At 37.4% G+C, this 25177-nt stretch overlaps 1 protein-coding gene across 1 annotated transcript in view; it reads right to left on the reverse strand.

Annotated features, from left to right (window-relative positions):
• LOC124613827 (titin) overlaps positions 1-25177 on the reverse strand; it is a 524266-nt gene that overhangs the window by 1613 nt on the left and 497476 nt on the right. The window contains exons 151-159 of the mRNA XM_047142550.1: positions 21724-21878; positions 21485-21632; positions 15869-16023; positions 13298-13448; positions 12385-12465; positions 9828-9932; positions 8251-8445; positions 7619-7824; positions 200-299 (exon numbers count right to left, since the gene is read on the reverse strand). Coding sequence (XP_046998506.1) covers positions 200-299; positions 7619-7824; positions 8251-8445; positions 9828-9932; positions 12385-12465; positions 13298-13448; positions 15869-16023; positions 21485-21632; positions 21724-21878 — 1296 coding nt within the window. The remainder of the gene's footprint in view (positions 1-199; positions 300-7618; positions 7825-8250; positions 8446-9827; positions 9933-12384; positions 12466-13297; positions 13449-15868; positions 16024-21484; positions 21633-21723; positions 21879-25177) is intronic.

Consider the following 25177-nt stretch of genomic DNA (forward strand, 5'->3'; position numbering starts at 1 on the left):
TGTTGCACATGTTCTTATTGGAAGGAAAGTAAATACAAAGCTTTTTTCTGCATACAAATAATATAAAATTCTCATTCTTTATTTTAAAGACTCTCGATTGGAAATCATCAGCACAGACTGCTTTCAAACAGAATGCTATATCTTGAAAATTCATCTTTAATCTTAAACTGAATGCCATAATTTCTGTGGGCTACTTTACCTGTTGGCCTCAGCATTTTAAATGGCTCCTCTGATTCCAAAGGCTCACTAGGACCAACTTCATTCTTTGCAAAAATTCGAATGAGGTATTCATGGTTTTCCTGAAAGAAGAACAAAGTTATATATAAATAATCATACAATATCCAGTCCTAACACTGACTATTAACATCACATATACCCTCAGATAAACAGCGAGAGAAAACATAGAGATAAAAAGTTCTGGAGTACAAAAATAGAACTATAATGCAATTGAGTTTCAGGATAAGCAGAGGCTGCATTGCAAAGCGAATGATAAAGGAAAGCTCAGGAAATCAGCAGAATTTGCTAGCTCTGTCTGAAGTATGACTATGCACTAGATCTGTCTGAGGTATGACTATGCTTGGAAGACAATTAGATGTCAGCATAAAGTAGGTATCTAGATTGGGAGCTGACAAAAGGAGCAACATCGGTGCTTTGTACCATGCATGGGCAGGAGCAGGGGATGCATGACAGGTTGCTCAGTGTGGCATATTGTCAAGCATTTCTAATGTCCTGCAGGAGGCCCAGGGCTAGCTGGGATGTCAAGGGTTCATCTTCAATTAATACTGTTCAATATGGGGCATTTGTGAGTTTCAGGTTGGAGGCAGATCAGGTTAGAAGGCTGGTTTGTCAAACAGTTTCATGACATCAAAAGGGCCATTGAGATGCTTGCTATAAAGTGCCTAGTAAAGAAGACATTGTTTCATTTGTCCCTGCCAAGTAGGTCACACTTTTTAGGAGTGCCCTGAACTAAAATGCTTATCCTATTATTCACTCCTTACATTCTACAGAAATGGGACATGTATCTTAAATGCACTACAAAGGCCCACTGTCACTTGTCATACGCTTTACTTCAAGAGCTTGGGGACACAGCAGGCATTATTATTTGTGAAGCTTGCTGTATTGCAACCAAACAGAAAAGTAATTCTTAGATGCTGCAGGGTGGTGGGGTGATTACACAGAACGTGTTTTTAAAATGGTTTTCAAAGGGACATCATTGTCTCCTCAGATACTCCAGATGGTCGCACGATTTCACTGCCTGAAGGTGGAAACCTGGTAGTGTGTATTAGATATATGGGCTACAGTTTGGATATGTGTTAATCACCACAGAAGGGACAGTCACCAGCACATCAGCTTGTCTTGAATTGATTTCAAAAGATTCATTAGGTGTACTGTTGGCTCTGGTTGACACCAACCACCTACGTAATGTTAAGAAATGTTGGCACAGGCAGCATTAGACTGGTTGTTCCCCTTTTTGTTTTCAGTCAGCTGTCTTAGCAAGTCAAAAGATGATTGACAGTGTTTGTCAGTGAAATGTGGAAAGCATTTATGTAAGGAATTCTAAGACAAAAATAATACACGGTAACAGAATAACTCAAATTCATGTAAGTTTTATGAGAGATTAGATAAAGTGAATAGATAGTGTTTGGTGTCATTAAAATCAGCATTTAAATGTGATTTAGAATGTCCCTTTTGTTTAATTATAGATGTAAGGGCATGGAAGATATATCAAAAATTTATCTGGGAACTGATGTTGAGAGGATTGGGGGACTTTAGATAGCCCAGATATTTTCATGTCATTTTCTGTTTGAGTAAATTGTGGACAATGGTCAGGTGCTCAAGAGAGTACAGACATTTCCTTTTCACTTGTATCTGAGGATTTCTGTCAGTACTCAGGAGACATATTGGTATTGGTGTTAAAGAGAACTATGTTTCCTGAACTGTATTAGTTCCAAACTTCACATTTTTATCAAAAGTATACAGTGATTTAGAAGATTTCCTTGTGGTTGAACTGTTTGTGCTTTGAGCATTCATTGGATTTATCTTGACTTGGAATACTTACACCAGTGGCCAGTGGTAAAAACAGTCCTGTTATGTTCGAATCCAGCATTAGTAGTGTGCTTCTTGACACAGTCATGTCAATTAAATATCTGGTGTAACGTGATATAATATGGATTGAGCATGTAAGGATAGTTGATGGGAAGGCAGATGGTTGACTTTAGTTTATTGTACGGATTTTAGGAAATGTCATTCATCTGTAAACGAGGCCACATACAGAACATTAATGTGATCCATTCTTGAGTACTACTCAGGTATTTGAGATCCCTACCAGGTCAGATTAAAGGAAGACACTGAAACAAATCTGAAGCATGCTAGCAGATTTGTTATGGGTTGATTTGACCATCATGTATGTGTTGCAGAAATGCTTCATGAATTAAGATGGTAATCACTGGAGGGAAGACTATATTCTTTTTGTGGATCACTATTGAGAAAATTTAGAGAACCAGCACCTGAAGGTGACTGCAGACTGACTCTACTGCCACCAACATACATTTTGCATAAGGACCTTGAAGATAAGATAAAATAAATTAGGACCGATACAGAGGCATATAGACAGTTGTTTTTCTCTCACTCTATGTGTGAGACGAACAGGAAAGGAAATGACTAATAGTACAGGGTGCCCTCCACCTTGCACCATATGGTGGCTTTTGGAGTATCTATGTAGGAGTAGGCATATATAATATCTGAGCAGTAAAGTTATATTGAGTCAGACTCAAGAATAGTTAGAAGAGTTTTTTGGAAACTGTGAGCAAGATATTAGTATGCCTAGTAAACTGGCTGCTGCTGAAGTGACAGAGATAATTAGTGCCATTAATAAACAATTCTTATTACGTAAACAAGAGCAATTTAAACAAAGTTTTTGTGTTCCATTGGTGAAATCCAACTTCAGCTACTTAAATTTAATTAGCTAGCACATCTGCTAGGCCATCATAAACTTGAAATCATCATAAAGGGAACTGTTTTGTAGCAGGTGTCTGTTTTGTTTCTAGACAAAATGTGATGAGCCAAATTTCAGAAAAAAATCCAGTCACACATTTAAATTACCCTCCCAGGAATGAATAGTGACTCTCACCAGGAAGTCATAGCTATAGCTTCCAAGATTCATTACAGGCTGCCTACAATGAATTTCACTACACTTAGTTACTGGCATTCCCCTCTGAAATAAAAACTGCAAAGCACTGCACAAAAAGTGTTGCATACTGCTGCCAAGTTTAAAATGCAAGAATCTCATCCAGTTCATGGGTACCAGATTCCTTGAATGAGTCTGAAATCTGAATATGAATTTCTGAGGACTTCTTTTTTTAGTAGCTGTGGACTGCTGCACTAAGCATTAGGGTTGTAGAATTCAAGTTGGATACATCAGAAATGTGGAGACCACATTTTTGGCACAACCAATCATAGCCCACAATGAATTCAGAGAACAGGCAGATCAAAGAACTCTTTGAGTAGATGTTGCTCTCTTTAGATTTAGACTTCCGTCGATGTGTAGAACAAGTTCGTCCAGCAAGTTCCAGTAAGCATGAAATACCTCAAATGTGTACTTGTACTTTATCAATTACCAGATGGACACAAGTGTTTTTATCTAATGATATTTACTATTTATCTTGTCTTTTTGTAGTTTATTATTTGTTTTACATTCTGTTTCTTTTTCTAGTGGCCACTTGAAAAATTATTTGCAGTTGTAATTGCTCAGAACAGAACAACTTGAAATAAAAATATTCATTTGTTTTTATTCTTAATCTTTGAGACACAATTAATTATTTTAATGTAACAAATAATAAGTGTAACAAGTGATCAATTAAATGTCAATTGTGATTCTGATATTTAAAAAGAAAAAATAATTTAAAAATTAATAAATAGTAGAAAGGAATGCGCTGACAAAATATGGGTTGGTAATCCTGTCTTGCTTGTAAGGTTATTTATTGCATGAAAATGTGTACATATCGGTATGTCCAAGGACAAAGGAGATTTTCAGGATGAATCACATGAATAACTTTGGGTTACAAAATTCAGTGAAAGCTCAAAAATGATGTCGATTTAGTTATATAGCATGTACTTATCTTCGAAATTAAAATAGCATGTTGATTTTTCTGCTAAACTGAAAGCTGTAAATTCAACTAGTAAATAAGGGTTTGCCCCAGTGCAGTCTGTTTCAGTTTATTCACATAGGTCGAATTCTTGTTTGTCAATACAAACAATATTTTCTCTAGTTTAGTTAGTTCATTAATCAACATACAGTGTCTTATTCACTTATTCCCTCACTCAACATTTCTTAAAATTATCATCTTTGCAGAATAAGAAACACTTAACAATGGCAAAAAGGTACTCTGTTATACCACAGGTTTCACTTACTGATGACCTTGCTGTTTCATTGTATTCCACAATGGTCATTCTCAACCACACATGTTATTATAGTAACATGGTAAGTATCAAAGTTGAGGCATCCATTATCTGCTTTTTATTAAAGAAATCTCTACCATTCAGTATATCTTTAAGAAGTCTAGACCAGAAGTGTATAACCTGTGCCTTATCTTTACAGTCATCCAACACCTCCCAAAGCTCCACCGTCCGGCCACAGAGAAGCATTCCCCTTGTGATTCAGTACCACCCAGAACTGGAGCAATTGAATTACATTCTCCGCCAGAGTTTCGACTACCTTTCATCGCCCTGAAATTGGAAATGTCCTCCCACTCCCACTATCCTTCCCACTCCTCCCACAGTGGTGCTCCACCACCCATCAAACCTACACAATATCCTCATCCATCTCTACACAACCCCTGCTCCCACACCCTTGCCTTGTGGCTCATATGTCTGTAATTGATCCAAATGCAAGACCTGTCCTATTCATCCTCCCACCACCACTCACTCCAGTCCTGTCATACATCATCACCTATCCCATCAAATGCAGGGCTACCTGTGAAACAACAAGCTGTCTGTGCACATGAATGGTCACTGTCAAACTGTGCCCCAGAAACAACTGGACCACCCTGCTGCTAAGTATGCTGACCAACATGATGTCCTTCATTTCAATGACTGCTTCACAGCCTGTACCATATAGATCTTTCCTACCAGCACCAACTTTTCCGAATTGCACAGGTGGGAACTCTCCCTGCAATATATCTTACATTCATGTAACCCTCCTGGCCTCAATCTTTGTTAGTCATTGTCCTTACCTGTGTAGCCCCTTCCTTGTCCCCATTCCAGCACTACACAGCCCTCTATTCCACCAACATACCCAGTCTTTATACCACTCCTTTTCGGCTAACCTGTCCCTCCCCCCTCCCCTCCATCTAACATCCTTACTGCACCTAGCTCTCCCATTCTCTACCTCATCCCTGCACACTTCCAGCAGAACTTTATTGCCCCCCACCACACTCTGCCATACCTCCCCCTCCCTGCGCCAGTCTCCTCCTAACCACCATCTGGTTGCCTCACCCATAATACCATGCTGCTCACAGTCTGGATCCAGCTGCCAGAGACTGTGATCTTGTATGTGTGAGTTGCATTTGCGTGAGTGTATGTGTGTGTGTGTGTGTGTGTGTGTGTGTGTGTGTGTGTGTGTGTTTTGTCTATTTTTGACAAAAGCATTGTCGGCCAAAAGCTAACTTTCCTACAGTCTTTTTGTTGTGCCTTTCTGCATCTCAGCATCTCTGCTATATGAGTGGCAACTATCCTTTTCAGTATATTATAACCATTTCAAAGTGTTAAAAGGTATAAAATATGTACAGAAAGATTGAAGCAGATTCAGAAAATGCTTGGACGTATCAGGTGACAGTTTCTTGCACACAAAGGACATATCTCTCTTCTGAATCCACTCAAACATATAAGTTTAATTTATCAAGATTACATTTCAGCATTAACCCTTTCACACTGGTGCTTTGATTGTTGTGTCGTGTGCTGTGGACGAGTGCCCGGCCATGCCCGCTGTACGACGCATTTTTCACGCTCCCCACGGCACTACTCTGTCCTGCTTTCACACTCATAGTGTTATCACAGTTGGATTTTATACTATACATTTATTCAAGAAAATATTTATACAAATCACACATGTTTTTGATATTGTGTGCCGTGTCTGTGCACAAATCCAAATCTGGGGATGTCGATGGAACAGCTGTTTCACATTCATCATCAGATTCGAACAATAATTTGCTTTCATCCTAAAACTCACTACGCAATGTGAGAGGAAGAGCTTCCTCCACATTATATTGCTTCTATGTCATATTACTTCTAGTAAAAATTAACTGAGGTTAACAACACGTCACTTCAGATCAGAAAGAAGGCGGGAAATGAGCAGTGCAGCTCAAGTGAAACTAACTGAATACAGCTGCCATCAAGTGACTCTGTTGTTAAGTACAGACGTTGAGCAAAGCTGCTAAATGATGCATAGGTCAAACTTCCACATAAGTCGAGCATAGTGAAGCAGAGAAATATGATGCAAAGCGGAACTGCTATAGCAGTCCACCGGCTGGGCGGCACAGGCCGCACTCGACTGCTGCAGCAGTCCATTGGCTGAGCACTACATTCGCTCCCAACTTCTACAGAAGTTCACCATAGCAAAAGTGTTAATTATACTGTGCAGTAATCCATCCATTCTTGAAAAAAATCATTCACTCATTCATTCATACATTATATGGTTCATAAATGCAGATTCTGAATAATTTTGAGTTTAAGGGGAATTTACTTAAAAAAACACTTGTGAACAAAAAATCTATTTTCTATCCTAGAGGGAGGGGGAAGGAAGAGAGAGAATCCATTCCATTCCATATCGTATCTTACGGTGGTCACGTATATCACTATTCATTTGAAAGTAGCATCTGTTTGCTATGAACAACATTTGTCTTTGGAGGTTTGGCAATGGTGGATAAATATGAGTGGGTAGTATGCTGAATTAAGTTTTTGATTGGGTTGTCGAGATGATGATTATATTCTAACTTGTAATACAGTCAACCAAAAAATATTTTTACACATCGCATTTTGTATATTAAGTGACAAACATCTTCTGGAGCCAGTCCATCATTCTTATTAGTTTAAAATTACACAAGATGACTTTCTATATGATTTGGAGTGAAACTGTTTGCTGTGAACCAAAATGGAACTTTCATACTGCTGTGGACAGTGACTGAAATGAATCTTCCTGACGAATTGAAACTGTGTGCTCGACTGGGAATGTGGAGCAACGTCACAGTTTTCTGCAGGCAACACAATATCAAATGAGACAGATGAGTGTGACTGATGGCTTCAATAACAGCTTGTGATTGCAAGCAAGTCACTTCTGCTTTCCCAATCTCTACAGATGCCATTACATATTCTTATATGAAACTAAATGTTCAGACTGCTGGAGTTTTTCCACCATTCATCTGTGTAGGTATTTTGTCATAAGATAGACAAAAGTCCTATATTTCTTTATGCTATTAACATTGTCTTTTGGTCTGTTAAATTTTTTTAAGTGAAATTAGCTCAGAAGTATATGAAATCAGTGCCCATTAGCACCACATTCTCAACTAATAAAAAAATATTTCTGATAAATATATTTCCTTACACATCAAACATTAAAACATACCTGTAGGTCTTTGATTGTGAGTTTATGTACATCAGCTTTGACACGACCAACTTCCATCCACATAGTCTTTCGCACATCACGTATGGCGATAGTATAACCCTGAAGAGGTGCACCACCATCAGTTTCAGGGATTCCCCATGCAATCACAACAGCATTTGGGCCTATGGGTCGTACCTCAAGTGGAGCTGTAGGTGGTGATGGAACAGCTAGAAAAAATTAATGTTTTATGTAAGAACACTCACATAGTGGCAATTAAGGTATGTTTAGTGTAATAACCATATAGAAAGTAACCTCATATTTCTTATAACTATGGAGAATTCATTTAGCAACTACACAAAATCCCAGGTTTTCGATTGTTTGAGAATTCATTTAAGATGATTAAAACTACCAGTATTATTAAAATACAACTGAAATTATATCAAAAAGAAAAAAAAAAGACGATGAGTTGCAGATAGGCACAACAAAAAGCCTTTGTTGTGCTTATCTGCAACCCAGAATCTCTGCTATATTGTAAATAGCAACTATCCTTTTCATAATATTTTTGTCATTCCATCCTCTATTTTCCATTGTTTAAAAATAAAGTTTCATGATTTCCAGTTTGGTACCTTATTTTGGACTACTACAGAACTTACTTGCATGCTTTTTAAGGGAGACCAGCTCTGTGCCAGCTGGTGGGCTAAGTCCTATGGCATTTTCTGCATACACACGGAAGAAGTACTCAGCCTTATCTTTAAGGTTTTCTATACAGTATTGTAGTACTGATGGTTCAAGTGTAACAACTTTGCTCCACTTCTTTGATGACAGTAGTCTCTTTTCAATTATGTATCCTGTAGAATAGTAAAGGAAAAGTATATAGAAATTAATATAAGACAAAATAGCAACTGAAACCACATATTTAACTACCTATAAAATTACATATTTAAATGATGTGCTAGAACCAAATTTCAAATTTGGATGGCTAACACATGCAATTTGAAGCCCAATAAAAAATCATACAAAACAAAGAATATTTAGGTTAAAATGCAGAAGTAATGCAGCTTTTTTCAAGTAGATTTATAGAAATGATATTAGTCAGATGACAGGCTAAATTGATAAAAAAATTTATTGTTCTTAACAAAGTAATTTATTTTCATCTGTGTGGATTCATAAGCAAACAAGAACTATGTGGCAGGCACTCCTGTAAACTCCAGAAAAATCCACTGTACATTTCCTGTGTAACTGCCTTGAGTTCTAAAAGTGTGGAGTCAGCTCATCGTTGAGACACACTTTAAAATTTACCATGTATAGACAGCCACACACACAAGCTAATTATTTAGACAGTCTCTGCATAAGTGAAATATGTATCACTTTAAAAAGTTTTCTACTGCTTGTTCAAGTTTCATAAATAATTTCCATCTTCTTTCATGCCTTCAGCCACTGACATAATAATCTTAATGAAGAGTAATCAATATCTCTTGCTTTTTTTCTGTTCTTTTCTCTGCTCTCCCCACCCTTCATTAAAAAAATTTTCCTGTAATTCTGCTAATTCTACTCCACCTCTTCATTTAAATTCAGTTTTTTCTGGTTTTTAAAGAGAATATTCACATCTGCTGCTGAATATAACAGCTTCACTCCTTATGTCCAGCAATATGAAACTTCCTGACAGATTAAAACTGTGTGCCAGACCAAGACTCAAACTCAGGACCTTTGCCTTTCACGAGCAAGTGCTCTACCAACCAAGCTACCCAAGCACAACTCATGACCTGTCCTCACAACTTTACTTTGACCAGTACCTCATCTCCTTCCCAACTTCACAAAAGTTCTCCTGCAAAAGGCAAGAGCATTTGCTATGAAAGGCAAAGGTCCTGAGTTCAAGTCTCAGTCCGGGACACAGTTTTATTCTGCCAGGAAGTTTCATATCAGCACACACTCCACTGCAGAGTGAAAATTTCAGTCTAGAAATACCCTCCAGGCTGTGGCTAAGCCAGGTCTCTCCAGTATCCTTTCTTCCAGGAATGCTAGTCTTGGAAGTAATTATTAGAACTGACTAACGTCACTCATCGGATTTTCTGTATTTTACTCTTCTTTCAGATTTCATAAATACCCCCCCCCCCCCCCCTCCCACAAAGATAACTGAAAGAGAAGATAGATAACTGTCTAACAAAATTATAGCAATGTAATGTAGTCATATTATGCAAACTTTATGCAGAATACAAAATGTCTACATTACCTGTTAGTTCAGTTCCACCTGTACTGGCAGGGGGCCCCCACTGCAGAGTGACACTCTTGCTTGTGAAATCAGTAATATGTAGATCAACTGGTGCAGATGGGGCACCTAAACAAATAGAAATGAAGTCAGTTTTTTCACAGAAGTTACACTCTTCACAGTAACACAAAGAAACAATCAACAAAATACTTTTATTCTAAAAGATGTATAGAAGATTCCACTGAATGTGTACTCTTAAAGTGCAAATGCAAGGGGATTTGAACACTAATTCTTCTTCTTTTGATGTGTGGCGCCACATTTTCCTTGATCACTGCAGTTTGCGGTTTTCTTCTCCCCCCCACACACACAAATCCAGTCAGTATTAATTCATTCATTACATTTTATGAATCCTATCTGAAGGAGAACCTACAGGAATAAGGAAAAAGTTAAGATATGCATTAGCAAAGTGTAGCATCTGCTACTACAGCATTAATAATAATGGACTATCAACATATACTCAGATTAAGTTTAACATTGTAAAATAAACAGCAATGCTACTAGTTCGAGGGAGAAGAGAGGAGGACTGCTGTTTCCTCAGTTATATTACTACTGTTTATATGTTGTTTCAACTTAATATCTGCATGAAAACATGAATGCTCAAGACAAAGCAATAGTCATCTATATGCCACAAGAATAGAAGCCTATTCATAGTAGATGTTTAATAAGCATAATAGGAATTTAATTAGCATTATTCCTTGTCAGGGTACTGAGTGACTTCTCTAACCACTAACTCTTTTGAAATCTTTCTGGTCTTTGCTATTAGCCTTCATTGCCCTGAAGGAGTCACAGTATAAAAAATGGAAAAAAAAGACTGTGGTCTTTGTCCTTATTAGTACTTCCATCTTGATGTAAAGTTTTAATGGTTTGACCAAATTGTTCCAGGAAAATATTCAGCTGGTACCTATGAACAAGCTGTGCCCCACACCATCCTTTTTACCTGCCTGTTATTTACTTGTTCCACATAACCACAGTGATCTCCTTTATAACAGGATTTACAGAACAAAATGAATGAATAACTTAAGTAATGAGATTTGTAAAATGAAGTAAATTATTATGCTACATTTTTGTTGTTGATATTGTCCTTGTTGTTGTCCTTTTCACTGCAAATTTTATTCTGGAATTTCATAGTTCAGTGTTTCATTTTTTTCCCTTGAATACGTTTTGGATATGTTATAACATTGCCTAACTGACTCAGAAGCTACATATGAACAAGCTGTGCCCCACACCATCCTTTTTACCTGCCTGTTATTTACTTGTTCCACATAACCACAGTGATCTCCTTTATAACAGGATTTACAGTACAAAATGAATGAATAACTTAAGTAATGAGATTGTAAAATGAAGTAAATTATTATGCTACATTTTTGTTGTTGATATTGTCCTTGTTGTTGTCCTTTTCACTGCAATTTTAATTCTGGAATTTCATAGTTCAGTGTTTCATTTTTTTCCCTTGAATACGTTTTGGATATGTTACAACATTGCCTAACTGACTCAGAAGCTCAAATGAGCAAAAATTAAATGAATATATGAACCAGCTGCTTTTACTTCAGAAATAATTCATGCCTTATTTTCTTTTCCATTTTGTAGTGAACACATGAATCAGAAGCAGACTAAAGTTATTTCTGCTGCTATTCTTCAAGATATTCTGACCCATAATATTGTGGTTTGAACTCCTTATTGCACAAATCTACCAGTGTTCTCTGGAAGGCAGTTATTACATAAAAAGAATTGTCTGTGATCTGCTTCAAAAATGAATTTAAACTTCAATTGTTTTGTGAATGTATGCTTTCCCGGCATATACAGCTGGTGCCAGAAGACGATGAGTGTGTCACTTGTCGAAATGTCGCAGTTTGAAGACACCGCCACCCGGCTGGAAGCCCGAGAACTCTTCGCCAGTTCAGTTGTTTTGTTTGCAGCAAAACAAGCTTATCAAATTCATGGTAAAAACAAACAAACAAACAAACAAACACTAACACACAAAGCACTTTGTTCACTTCCATAGAGTTGAGACTGGCTAAAAATTTTCTGCTATAGAAACATAGATTAAAACACCAGTCAAAAACAGATTACTTACTAAAGCCACAGTCTATCTACCTCAGATATGTTCTATACATTTTACACTGAGTTGTTAAGAAAATGAGTCAGACATAGTGGTACAATTCACATAGTAATATGTACAGCTTCTCCCCCCCCTCCCCCCCCCCCCCCCCCCCCCACTTCCGCCCCCCCCCAAGATAAAACATGTTATCTAAAGCAAAGACACAGATGGAAAATACAAATACACTACAAAAAATCAGTAGGGCCTACAGTGTTCTTGCTCTCACAGCATCTGAAAAGTAGATTTTGAAACTACAAACTAACATAAAAGTTTATTATTCAAGATATTATTGTCTTTTGTAACACCAAACATGAGGGGATTAGTGTCTTGCAGTTCCTAAAATTTTAGGGGGACTATCTGTAGAGGACTGTAAAACAAAGTTTAGACAAGGAACATTTAGCACAAGCACAAAGCATTACTTACAATAGCCAGCCACACCTCTTGCTCGAAAAGCACCTAACATTACCAACAAAGCGTTTGTTGCATACTTGGGTGGAATTTTTCCTGTGAAAATAGTTAATAGAGAGAAAAGCTATAAAGCACAAATAGCAGTTAATAGCACTAAGGTAAGTTATCTTCATGAAAACTTCTGCCTTCAGATTCACAAAGACAGGACAAACATGCATAGGCATATTGTAAAATCACATCCCAAAATAATAAGATTACATTGCATTTTCTCCGATCTTATACATTGAACCCATGTTTAAAAGTTTCAGTTTTGCACAAGCAGATTTTCACAATTACTCAGAAACAGAGCCGACAAATTTTTTTTTTTTTTTTTGGCCTTATCATTGGCTACTATAGCCATGGAAGCATATTTATGCACACAGTCTAAATCTTCAGTAAAGTTTCACTTCAGTGCACACACTTGTGTAGAATGAAATATTTTATTTCAGAGACTATGAATGAGAGGCAATTACAATCAATATAACATTACCCTCCCAATGAAAAAAAAATCATATTTCATTACTCCTTTTAACACTGGAGGCAAAGCTGTGAATACAAATTAGTGTTCAGCATGTCTGGAAATTCAAGTTACTGAGCAATTTTTCTGTAATTATGAATATCATTCCAAACTTAAGAAAATAAATATCATGCTTCCTTATTTCACCATGCACTCCAAAAATTTCTTCTGTTTGTAATGGTAAATATGATAACTAAACTACCAAAAAATTAGTTAAAACACTTTTTGATATAGGATGTCAGCTTCTGAATAAATTTTTAATTGTGTGGCTCTGCATAAGTATGTTAGAAGCAGAAAAAGAATTATATATATTAATATGAAAAACAGTCTCTTGGTAATAAAGATTATTAGGAAACAAAAACTGTTTCTTACTTATTCTCATTCCAACAGTAATTGCATCTTCGGGAGCAAATGGTACACTGAGACCAACTTCATTTCTAGCTGTTATCCTGATATTATGCGATGAATTCGTTTTAAGTCCAGAAACTTCAATGTGAGTCACATCTTTTGTTGTGCTTCCAACCTGTTAGCATTGTATTCCTTATGTTACATACTGCAATCTGGTGATATTTTACAGATAAATTTCAGAAAGATAGTAGGTTTTTATACTGTATTAATTTAATGCACACTTTATTTGAATACATAATAATGTTACCATTGATTTTGCCAAAATTTACCCATTTATTATACAAATGAACATAAGTGCAGAAAATGCACAATTACATAAACTTTTTCTTAAATCGTATTCAGACTGCACCAAACCTTAGCCTACATTTTTTCAGGTTGTTTTGGGATGTCAATAAAATAAAGTTAACTAGTCACTGCAAATTATAAGAAAGGAAACAAAATAATAGTATTCTGTTATTGGTGAGGGATGCCCATGAGTATAGAGTGAGACTGTCCCAACTTCCTGGCAGCAACCAAACAAAGTGCCTGATAATGACACTTTGTTTTTGAAATATTTGGCATGTTTGCCAAAATGGTCTAATAACTTTAACATACATAACATTTGCTATGAAGAAGTTCCAAAGCGGCACTGACTGGACTCGTAGGTGTAAATTTCACCACATAAAAGTGATAGAAGTGAACTAAAAATGGTAATAACTGTAAGTTGTGTAACAAAAGATTCAGGAAAGGTATCCAGAACAAAATAAACATAAAGGAGATAACTGTGGACTACTCCTGGTCATGCGATATTTGTTTAACAGGAAAGTGTCTTCTTACTATGATAGGTAGGAGGGAATGATATGTTGCTTGTGTGGAACATTTTCTCCAGCCAGCCATGGACCATAATGTATTTCAGTGAGACATTACAAAAACACCGAAAGTGTACAACTTACAATTTTCAATATAATCTAGTACAAGGAGCAATCTTAGATTGTAAGTATGTAATTTCAGGTTCAGGGGAAAATGCCTTAATACAAGTTTATATATGCGGGTAGAGTGATTTGCCTATTGCATAAAGCTGATTGTTAAGCCAATCAAATAGGTTCCCATTGGATTCAAATTTGGGAGGACAACTGTTAAAATCTGTGTCCAGCCATCCAGATTTAAGTTTTCCATGATTTCCCTAAATCACAGCAGGCAAATGCTGAAATGGTTCCTTTGAAAGGGAAAGGCCGATTTCCTTCCCCGACCTTGAAACATTCCCAGCTTGTGCTCCATCTCTAATGACATCAAGGCTAATGGGATTTTAAAACCTAATTTTCCTTCCTCCTTTAGACAGTTACCAACAGATTAAAAAGGTAAAAGATCTCACAATATCCCAGTCTTCCATTCTCAGGAAGTTGTTACTTCATCATTTATATTTTTTACATTTGTTTGTCCATAAGTACTCAAAAGGTTGGCTGATTTTGATGATTCTGGATGTGTTTTATACAGGATGGACCCATATCATCATTAACTGGTAGCAGCTACTACTGGTACAGTACAAACAAAATACAACTTTTTGAATTTGCATGGGTAAAGCAGACTGGATATGGTCACCTTTTGAGTTGTCTACTTGCCACACAGAAGTCACAATGATTCAGCAGTGTATGCTGTATTTTATTTTTTTTACTAAAATGAGCCTTGTATGGAATATCTACTATTTTTGATACATAAATTATTTTGGAAAAAGATGATCCAGACACGTTTTTTCCGCAACAATCCTTGCTTGGCTCATTTCAGTTCTCTGTATTAATCAGAAATTGTCTTCAACAATGTAAACTATTAAGATTTTATGCCACTAGACACCCAAAGGTATAATGGTATCTGTCTCATGTAATAACCAATGAGATACAATAAAAATAGATTTAATTTCTCTTTCAGAGTAAAATAACTGTTTGCTCCTTTTTGTAATCTCTTCTTGGATGTTGGTTTTTTGTTTTCAAACGTTTTTATCTTCTCCCATAATTTTTTTCACCATATCTTCCCTGCACATCTTGGTAATTACCTTACTTCTCCCCCCAGCTTCCTCCTACCTGCTCCCCCCTCCCCTCTCTTAATTGTGTGAGGCTGTCTTTTTCAAAATTCATTTTTCTATTACTGCTGTGAGCGACTTCTCTCTCTCTCTCTTTCTATCTCCCCCTCCCACCTACTTTTATCATACTCATACCTCCCACTACTTCTCATGCCTTTCATATCACTTACTTCTTACAACCTTTACAACCACACGTTAACAGCATCACCAAAGCCACAGATATATGCATTTTTGTGTGAGGTTGTTTATGTACTCAAACTAGAAAAAGATCTGTAGTTCACAAGCTATGTCTATGCTGTTACATATTTCTGAATGGTACTTTACATCAGTTACAAGTGAGTGGCTGTAATTTTTAATTTTTGTTTATTTTTCCATCCAGAATAACTATTAATTGTAATGTTGTAAAAAAGTTGCATTAGCAATGTATGCTATTCTGTCAATACATTCTGTACTGAAAGATTTCACACAGTATAACGACTGACCTTCTGCCAGGCCTTCTTCCCCACTTCTCTGCGTTCTACAACATATTCCAGCACTGGAGCACCTCCATCTGATTCTGGTGATTGCCAAGCGACAGTGAAAGATGTCTCAGTCATACCTGAGACATGTAGTGGTCCTCTTGGGGCAGACGGTTTATCTGAAAATAAAACAAAATATTTGTTTCTCTCACTTGAAGAAATAACTTTACAATCATAAATACTTTATCACCGACAACAGTGCACATGTGCAGATCTCTCTCTCTTCTTAGTACACACTTCTCCCATGACCACGCCACACTGTCTTAGCAGGAAATGGGAAAATTGCAAACAAACTGCATTACATGGCTATGCAGTTGTGCAGTGACTACTGAACACCTGGCATGCCACTTTGTTTCACATTTCTCATTAACATAGATCACAAACAAAGCAAATTATGACTTATTCATTTTTGGTATGCTGAAGATATAATAAAATGTAAATCTGGCACAAACTGTCAGCAGACAGTCAGACACAGGTTGCTTCACTGATTTTCATCCTTCAGCTTGGCATGAAATTATTACTTTAGTTACATAATGAGATAATAAGCATGTTGATCAAAACATTGTTACCACCTGTGAAATGTTGCACTGGAGACATTGAAATTCTATCTGAGGAAAACTTTGTAGAACTCCTGGATAGTTCTAACACAAAGGAATTTGTATTTTACACAGTAATTACACTGCATACTGATTGGGTCCATCTGTAAATGCAACACGGGTGCTTGCAACTGAAGAGCCAAACAGTCTTGAAAAGAGCCCAAAAACAGACGAGAAACTGACAATGTCCTGAAAATGTGTGAAAATGTTTTTTCAGTGGTGCAATCAATACTTCCAAATTTGCATTTCCTTTAACTCTAGAGACTTTAGGGAAACGGATAGGGTTCTTTGCCAGAAGTTGTCCCTTCAACAATGTGATTTACTTTTTAAATACATCTAGATTCCCCATCAAATCACAAATAAATTGCACTTTATCTTGCAACATATTACTGAGAGCATCCTAGGGTGCACTCAAGTCCACTAAAAATGCAAGGTCTGCAGTCCATTCTGGGTATTGTAATCTTGTTTCCCGCTTCTCTTTCTCCTTCAGAAGTTCAACAATAGCGAATCTTAAACCAAAAAAGTGTTCCATGCATACCCCTTGGCACAACCCATGTACTTTGCAGCAATACGCAGGTTGTTTCACTGCTCTTGTAACAGGCTTCAAGGGATACAGTTTTGATAAGTAAGAAATGTTTTGATGTAAAGTAAGTTTGAAGATCAGATCACTTTCAAATCTCCCACTACACGGTATGCACACAGGCGAGACAATGAGCTCTCATCTGTGTATTCTACAGGAGCCTACAGCATGTGCAATGTTTTGAGTGTTCATCACTGGGTTCTTTTACACCTGATGAAGGACTCCCCTTTCAAAGCTGAGAATGCACTGTGTCTGTGTAGCAACACAGTCAATACTCCCAGTAGTGAATGTCACTAGTTGGTGGCTACATGCAAAAAAGATAATAAATAAATAAAGTAGCAGTTTCTCACTCCTCACAGCTGTTGCTGTAATTGGAGAAAAATGATACATCATGTTTAATTACAACAGGGACTAACTAAAAAGCCATCTTGTCTGTTTGAGTGTGTACTGTGAAGCTGGAGATTTGAAGGGGACCCAATCTTCAAATTTCTTTGTATCCACGCAGGGAATTTCTGGACATGGTTTCTTATCAAAACTTTATCAACTATTTTTCTCTCTACGACTCTTAGAAATCTATAACAGAGACAACCTATAATAGACACTGTGGGGCATCCAGTATAATATCTTCATACTCTTTGTTCAATTCTAGCAAAAACTGTTGAAACTGGCAGTGTAATAATGCATGTGACTCAAGAAAATTAACTATTTGCACTGCCAATATCATCACGTGCTCCATGCCTGCAAATTTAACACAAAGTGCTTTCAGAGATAGAAAACAATTAATCCCATGAAAATCATCTGCTGATCATTGTACTTCTTTGTTCTTTCAGCATGTAATCTTTACGTTTTTTGTGAATATTGTTTTAATGCCATTCTACAACAAATTTGCAGTGCCTGTCGAATATGCAACTGCATAATAGTTATTGAGAATTCTCATCTCTCTCTTTGAAAAAGAACTGGTTCCCATTCATTATTAAAGGTTTGTGATGACAGGTAGCGAGATTACCTCTTTATGTGCAAACAGTCACTAAAACTTTGATTTTTTTGTGCCATGAGCAAATAGTGAGGGATAAAATAGCAATACTGCTACAATTCTGTCATACTGCAGAAATTCATGCCGACCGAATAATGCCACACCACATACCATAAGGAATAGTGTCGCATCATGCTTTACTGTTTAGTTCTCAACAAATCTGATGGATCTAGCAAAGCCAAGATGAATTGAGAGGCAGTGAGGCAGGCCGAGACCCCAGAATGCATGCATGCAGCATACTTTGCAAGTAGAAGTTTTGCATGCTGTGGCTGATTTTGCTTTAATACAATAGCGTAATTCAATATTCATACAGAAACTTAAAGTACAATAATAAAAATGGAATGCATGAATGACGGATGTAAATTATAATGCTTTTTTATAAGAATGCCGGCATTCTGGCCCAAGATGCTGAAGTTGGAAGTCGTGTGTGCATGAGGTATGCTGGCTTGTGTGTTTGAGTGGTGTGTGTCTTTCTTTACTGATGAAGGCTGTGGCTGAAAGCTCTATGTAAGTGTCTTTTAAGTGTGCCTGTCTGAAACTTAACATGTCTTCTTTGTGAAACAAATACTAACAAAGAGATAGAGGGGCTGGCCAGTACTTACCTCAGCTCAGTACAGCCGATAGATACACATAAAACAGAACTGAAAATTTACATTCCTAGCTTTCGGAACTTTGTTCCTTCATCAGGGAGGAGAGAGGGGAAAAAAGGGAAGAAGGGAAAGTGGATTCAGTTACTCACAACCCAGGTTATGAAGCAACAGGGAAAGGTAAACAGGGAGGGTAGCAAGGATGGAGGCATGGTTGTATGTGTATCTATCGGCTGTACTGAGCTGAGGTAAGTACTGGCCAGCCCCTCTATCTCTTTGTTAGTATTTGTTTCACATCTTATATGAGATTTTCCATTAATCATTCATGTCTTCTTTGTAATAGATAGCATTCTGTCTTTTCCTATATTGCTGATATTCCTACCTGGAGTTTGTATTGCTTCATTTTGCAACATTAAGTCTAGATATGTCATCAACATGACTGGTACTGTACTCAAAAGCTATAGGTTTATTTTTCCTACTCAGCTGCATCTACTTCCATTTTTACACATTTAGAGCCAGCTGCCATCCATCACACCAAACATAAATTTTATCTAAGTCACATTTTATCACCCTACAGTCACTCATCTTTGACGCCACAGCACTATTCAGGAAACAACTGCAGATTGCTGTCTGTCCTGCCTGCCACATCATTTTATGTATATAGAAAATAACAGTGGTCCTATCACATTTCCCTGGAGCACTCCTGATGAAAGCATTGTCTCTGATGAACATATGCCATCAAGGACAACATAATGAATTCTTTCACTTAAGAAGTCTTAGAGCCACTCACATATCTGGGGATCTATTCCATATGCTCATGACTTCATTAACAGTCTGCAGAGGGGTACCATGTCAAATGCTTTCCAGAAATCTAAGGATATGGAATATGCCTGTTGCCTTTCATCCATAGTTCACAGTACATCATGTGAAAAAAGGGCAAGCTGAGTTTCACACAAGCAATGCTTTCTAAAACCATGCTGATTTGTGGACATAAGCTTTTGGGCCCTAGGAAATTTATTATGTTTGAATTCACAACATGTTCTAGAATTCTGCAGCAACCTTAAGTTAGGGATATTGATCTGTAATTTTGTGGGTCTGTTCTCTTATCCTTCTTATATATAGGAGTCAACTGAGCTTCTTTCCAGTCACCTGTGACTTTGCATTTGGGCAAGAGATTTGTGATAAATGAAAGCTAAGTAAGAAGCCAATGTTGTAGAGTACTCTTTATAAAACTAAGTTGGGCAACTTATTCATTTTCAACTCTTTCAGTTGTTTCTCCATGCCATGAATGCTTTTTACTATGTCATCCATACAGGACACTGTGTAATGGTCAAATGACAGTATGTTTGTACCATTCTTTGGCATGAACGATTTCTTAAACGTGGAATTTAAAACTTTGGCTTTCATTTTGCTATCTTTGGTTGCCATACTGGACTGGTCAGTGAGTGACTGGTTGCAAGCCTTATATCTGCTTAGCAATTTTACAAAGGACCTGTATTTTCTTGGGTTCTCAGCCAGATCTTTTGCTGAGGTATGACGGTGGTGGTTGTTGTATGCTTCATGCATAGATCTTTTCACAGATGCATGAATCTCTACTGACCTTTGCCTGTTGCCATTTGTGTATCATCTTTTGAAAATATACAATGTTTACAATCAGATCCAGAATTTTATCTCAGTCCTGATTCTATCAGCAATGGATTTTGTGAAGGTTGACCACAATCACTTGTTCCAGAAACATTGACATTGTGCACAACAGTGTTATAGAATTGACAGCTGGTGCATATGATTCGACTACTCTTCAGACAGCCTTGTACCATTCCTTGCCCACTGGCTGCACAGACTCTGACAAATACAAGGAAACAATCCGAAATCTTGAACATGGCAGCAATCAGCATCTGTTGAATTGTGGATGAAATGGGAATTGTACAGCTAATCAGAACTGTGTCAAAAGTTTATTCAGGTTTCGACAGATATAAACCTGGCTTCCTCAGATAAAGTAATAACACATGTTACATATTGTGTCAAAACAGAATCAAAGTCAGGAGGCTCAGTGAACACTTAAAAAAAAATAAAAATAAAAAAATAAAAAAAAAGTTCAAATGTGTGTGAAATCTTATGGGACTTAACTGCCAAGGTCATCAGTCCCTAAGCTTACACACTACTTAACCTAACACCCATGTCCGAGGGAGGACTCAAACCTCCGCCAGGACCAGCTACACAGTCCACGACTCCAGCGCCTTGGACCGTTCGGCTAATCCCGTGTGGCAGTCAACACTAAAATGGTCCCACATAATGGTCCCACATAAATAATACAGCTTAGCCATAAAGCTTAGTCAACAGTACAAACAATCCATGTAAAACCTAAGCCTTATGGATAATGTGGATTTTTCTATATCAGATTGTTTGCTTATGGCATTTGAGTACAATAAATAACAGATTATACTGAAAATGCAAAGATGACATTCAGAACTCAATATCCTGAAATTGAGTTTTTTACATTGGAAAAAGGAAACATTATATAGCAATACTGATAACAATACTGTGCTCTATCTTTTACCCCTTTTCTAGACCTTCTTCACCACATCCTACCATCCTTATAGATCACAACTGAAATTGGTACTTGTGATGTGATCATAAATAATATTCTGATAATGTCATATATGCAGCATTAGTAAGTATAATTGACTCCTCCAAAGCTCTTTTTTCAGTTCATAATATTTAGAACACAATGTACTTCCGTTAAAGCATCTTAATATTTAAATGGGACTGAAGTTCATTGCTTACCAAATTTGCTTCTAATGGTGACTGGGTCACTCTCAAGTGGCTCTGATGTTCCTACTGGATTCTCAGCAATAATTCTGAACATGTACTCTGAATCCTCTCTCAAACGTTGTACACAATATGACGAGACATCTTTCTCTACGTCAGCAACCTGAATTAATAATAATCAATCAATTAATTGACAGATAATGCTTCTTCTAATGTAAGTTCAGTTCTCAAATCTATTATGAGCAACATCATACCTTCATCCACACCATCTTTTCAACATCACATTTTTCAACAGAGTATTTAGAAAGCTCAAGGCCACCATCATCTGCAGGGGGTTTCCATTCGAGAACCACAGAATCCTTTCGGATATCTTTTACAATAATTGGCCCTTCTGGTTTGCTTGGCTTGTCTGAAATATTAATTTTTATGGTTGTTAGACACTAATAATGACTGACAGAAACATGAAACTTGTCTCTTAGTGTAGTACAGTTATACTATGCAAATGAAGAAAACTGCAATAGCCCACTGAAAACACTTACTGTATCTTATTGAGAACACTTGAGTTCTAATAAACAAATAGAGCAGAAGGCCAAATATTCCAACTATGTATTTATTATAAATGCTTAAAGGAGCATTGTAGAAGGATGCTTTTGGGAAGTCCCTCAATCATTCTTCACAGCTAGTTTATGAGTTTTTCAATGACTCATTACTCTACTACATGACACTCAGTAAATAAATATTTTTACTTTAGTACGATTTGCAGCCCACTCAAAAAAAAAGTGACTAAATTAATAATTAAAGTGACTAATTTGGAATGTAAAACATGAATTGCAATTTTTATAACTGCTATCTGCAAAAACTGTAATTCTAACAGCAAAATACATTAAATAATTTCCCGCACTAGAAATCATCCCGAATTTTGTTTTTAGACCTACACAAGATTACTGTTGTAAGAAAACAGGTAGTAGATAAAAGACACTTATGTAACAAAATGACTTCTCCACAGTACACTATTGTTTGGAAAAAGAGACAAGACTTCCAGGCTCCTTGATCCTGATGTTTCAGTGTTATATCACTGGAGTATCTTTCCAGGGAAGTGTTTCAATACTACAATATACAGAATGTGCTGCTTAGTGGTGGAAGATCTATTGATACACATAATGTGCATTGCTAATGGGCTCAAATGGTATCTCAAAACTAAGATAGTCAGACAATCAAAGAGTAATATGATACATCACCATCACTGCATGACAAAATGAAGAAAAATTCATGGTCTGCTCTTAATTACAATTTCAGGGTTCTGCAACTGATGGAGGAGCTGGTGGCTGAAAGTAAAACAGTATCATAATAATAGGAAATCTCTGTGGGAAATGCAGTCAAACTCTGCAGATGAACTTAACATAACTGCATTCAACTGGTAAGCTAATCAAACAGATGTCACCAAGTGATATCTGCACATTGGAGGTGCCTCTCTTCCCTATTGGTCACATTATTTTGTAGTGTCATATAGTACATTGATAATGTAGATAACCATAATCTGACAGCCAGTTCCACATCCACATGAATCTCTCTGCATCTGGTCTGAAACCTGTGGAAGACCTACACTGGATGAAATGAAAGATTCATATGCCAAAATTCGTGCTCACTATTGGAAAAGCATGTGTCACTGAAAAATGTAATCCCGTGACAACTTAGTAAGGATTAAGGCAAGTTGTTCTGTCTTTGCCCAAAAGGGCACAGGTACCATTAACTACTTGCAGCTCACACAAATGTCTAACTCATCTGTTGGCCCATCACTGTTCATGTGTACCTGCCTGCCCATGCAGAGGCATCCGAGCTAGAACAGCTCAGATTAAATGAACCAATGCTCTGGAAACAGATCTCCATTTCCAACTCTGTTATTTACACCACGCATTGTTAGTATCCATAAGGTAACATTTTTGATAGATCACTTCCTATGGTAAATGAATATGGATGGACTGGTCACCAATTCAAACTGCAGCCCACTGAGTTAAATGTCTCACAGTTGACACAAAGACAATCTGTATGGTAAATGTCAGTATCGACTGGTGACTTGAGAGTTCAGTTAGTATATGACCCACACAGAAACAGGAAATAGCTCCGCCACAGTTTAGCACAGTTTACATGTCACATGAAACTCTTTGCCCTGGGAGGTTAGTGTATCAAGGGTAAAGTTGTGGGATTCTAAGCATTCATAGATCTTGTTATCTGCAGGGTGTGGGAAAAAATATGCAAAAACTTTAAAAAATGGATGCTTGAACATAAATGCAGATGCTAAGCAAGCCTGCAGGTTGAACCGTTGTATTTGATCATAAACAGGACATGTCCTCAATACACTGCAAGTATTAGTCAAGGTCAGAACAGTGTTCTGTGTAGTTGTGATTGCATTATGTCACAGCTTAGTGCATTCAAATGTGGGCAAATTATTGGTGCTCATATGGAAGGTGTTTACATATCCAAGGTAGCTGAAGTATTTGTCATTCCAAGAGATGCCATATAAAGATTCACACTGCATCCAGGAGAACTGGAAAAAGCATAATCCTCTAAGCCAAAACATGGATGAAAATGTGTGCTGAGTGACTGTGACAGATAGTCACAGAAGAGGCTTGCGGGAGAGTAGGGGAGCAACTGCTGTAAAAGTCACTAAAAGTTACTGCAGAACTAAATGTTGTACTCATGAACCCTGTCAGCACCAAAACAACATTAAAGGAGACCCATAAGTAGGGAACTGCAGAACGTCTGGGATATTAAGAAATAGTTGAATGGCATTTCGTCAGATATGTCTTGTTTCACACTATTTTCAACTTCTGGTTGAGTTTACTTCACAAGAGTGAAAAATGATAGGGGTCTGGCAGTGATTTGGGCAGCCATATCATGGTATTGCACAGACACCATTGTTACTCTGCAGTGTTGCTTTGCTGCCAAAGATATGTGACCATTTTGGATGATCAGGTCCATCCCATGGAACAATGTCGATTCTCCAATGGTGATGCTGTGTTCCAAGACGACAGAGCCCCTGTTCACACAGCTCGCACCATCCAGGACTGGTTTTGTGAGCACGAGGGTGAACTGCCGCATCTCTCCTGGCCATCGCAGACACATCTTAATATTACTGAGCCTCTACTTTGGAGAGAAGGGTGCGTGACTGCTATCCACTTGCTTTATCACCACCTGGAGGTGGCCACTGTTTTGTAGGAAGAAAGATGTAAGATTCTCTTGAAAGCCATACGAGACTTTAATTTATCCATTCCAAAATGACTGGAAGCTGTTTTGAATGCCAGCGGTTTTCCTATACTTAATTAGGCATGGTCGTGTGTTGTGTTTTTGGTGTTTCCATACATTTGTCCTCTCCCTGAATTTACGTATTTAAATATGAACCAGAAACACAGGTTATTAGTAATGAAAGCTACAACAACCCCAAAGTAATGCCATATGAATGTATGAGTTCCTTAAAGTGGGAAAAACCGGCCGGGGTGGCCGAGCGGTTCTAGGCGCTACAGTCTGGAAACGCGTGACCACTACGGTCGCAGGTTCGAATTCTGCCTCGGGCATGGATGTGTGTGAAGTCCTTAGGTTAGTTAGGTTTAAGTAGTTCTAAGTTCTAGGGGACTGATGACCTTAGAAGTTAAGTCCCATAGTTTTCAGAGCCATTTTTTTAAATTGGGAAAAAAGAAAGATAATATGTTA

Source organism: Schistocerca americana, chromosome 4 (assembly GCF_021461395.2).
Source record: "Schistocerca americana isolate TAMUIC-IGC-003095 chromosome 4, iqSchAmer2.1, whole genome shotgun sequence".
Classification (NCBI taxonomy): Eukaryota; Metazoa; Arthropoda; class Insecta; order Orthoptera; family Acrididae; genus Schistocerca; species Schistocerca americana.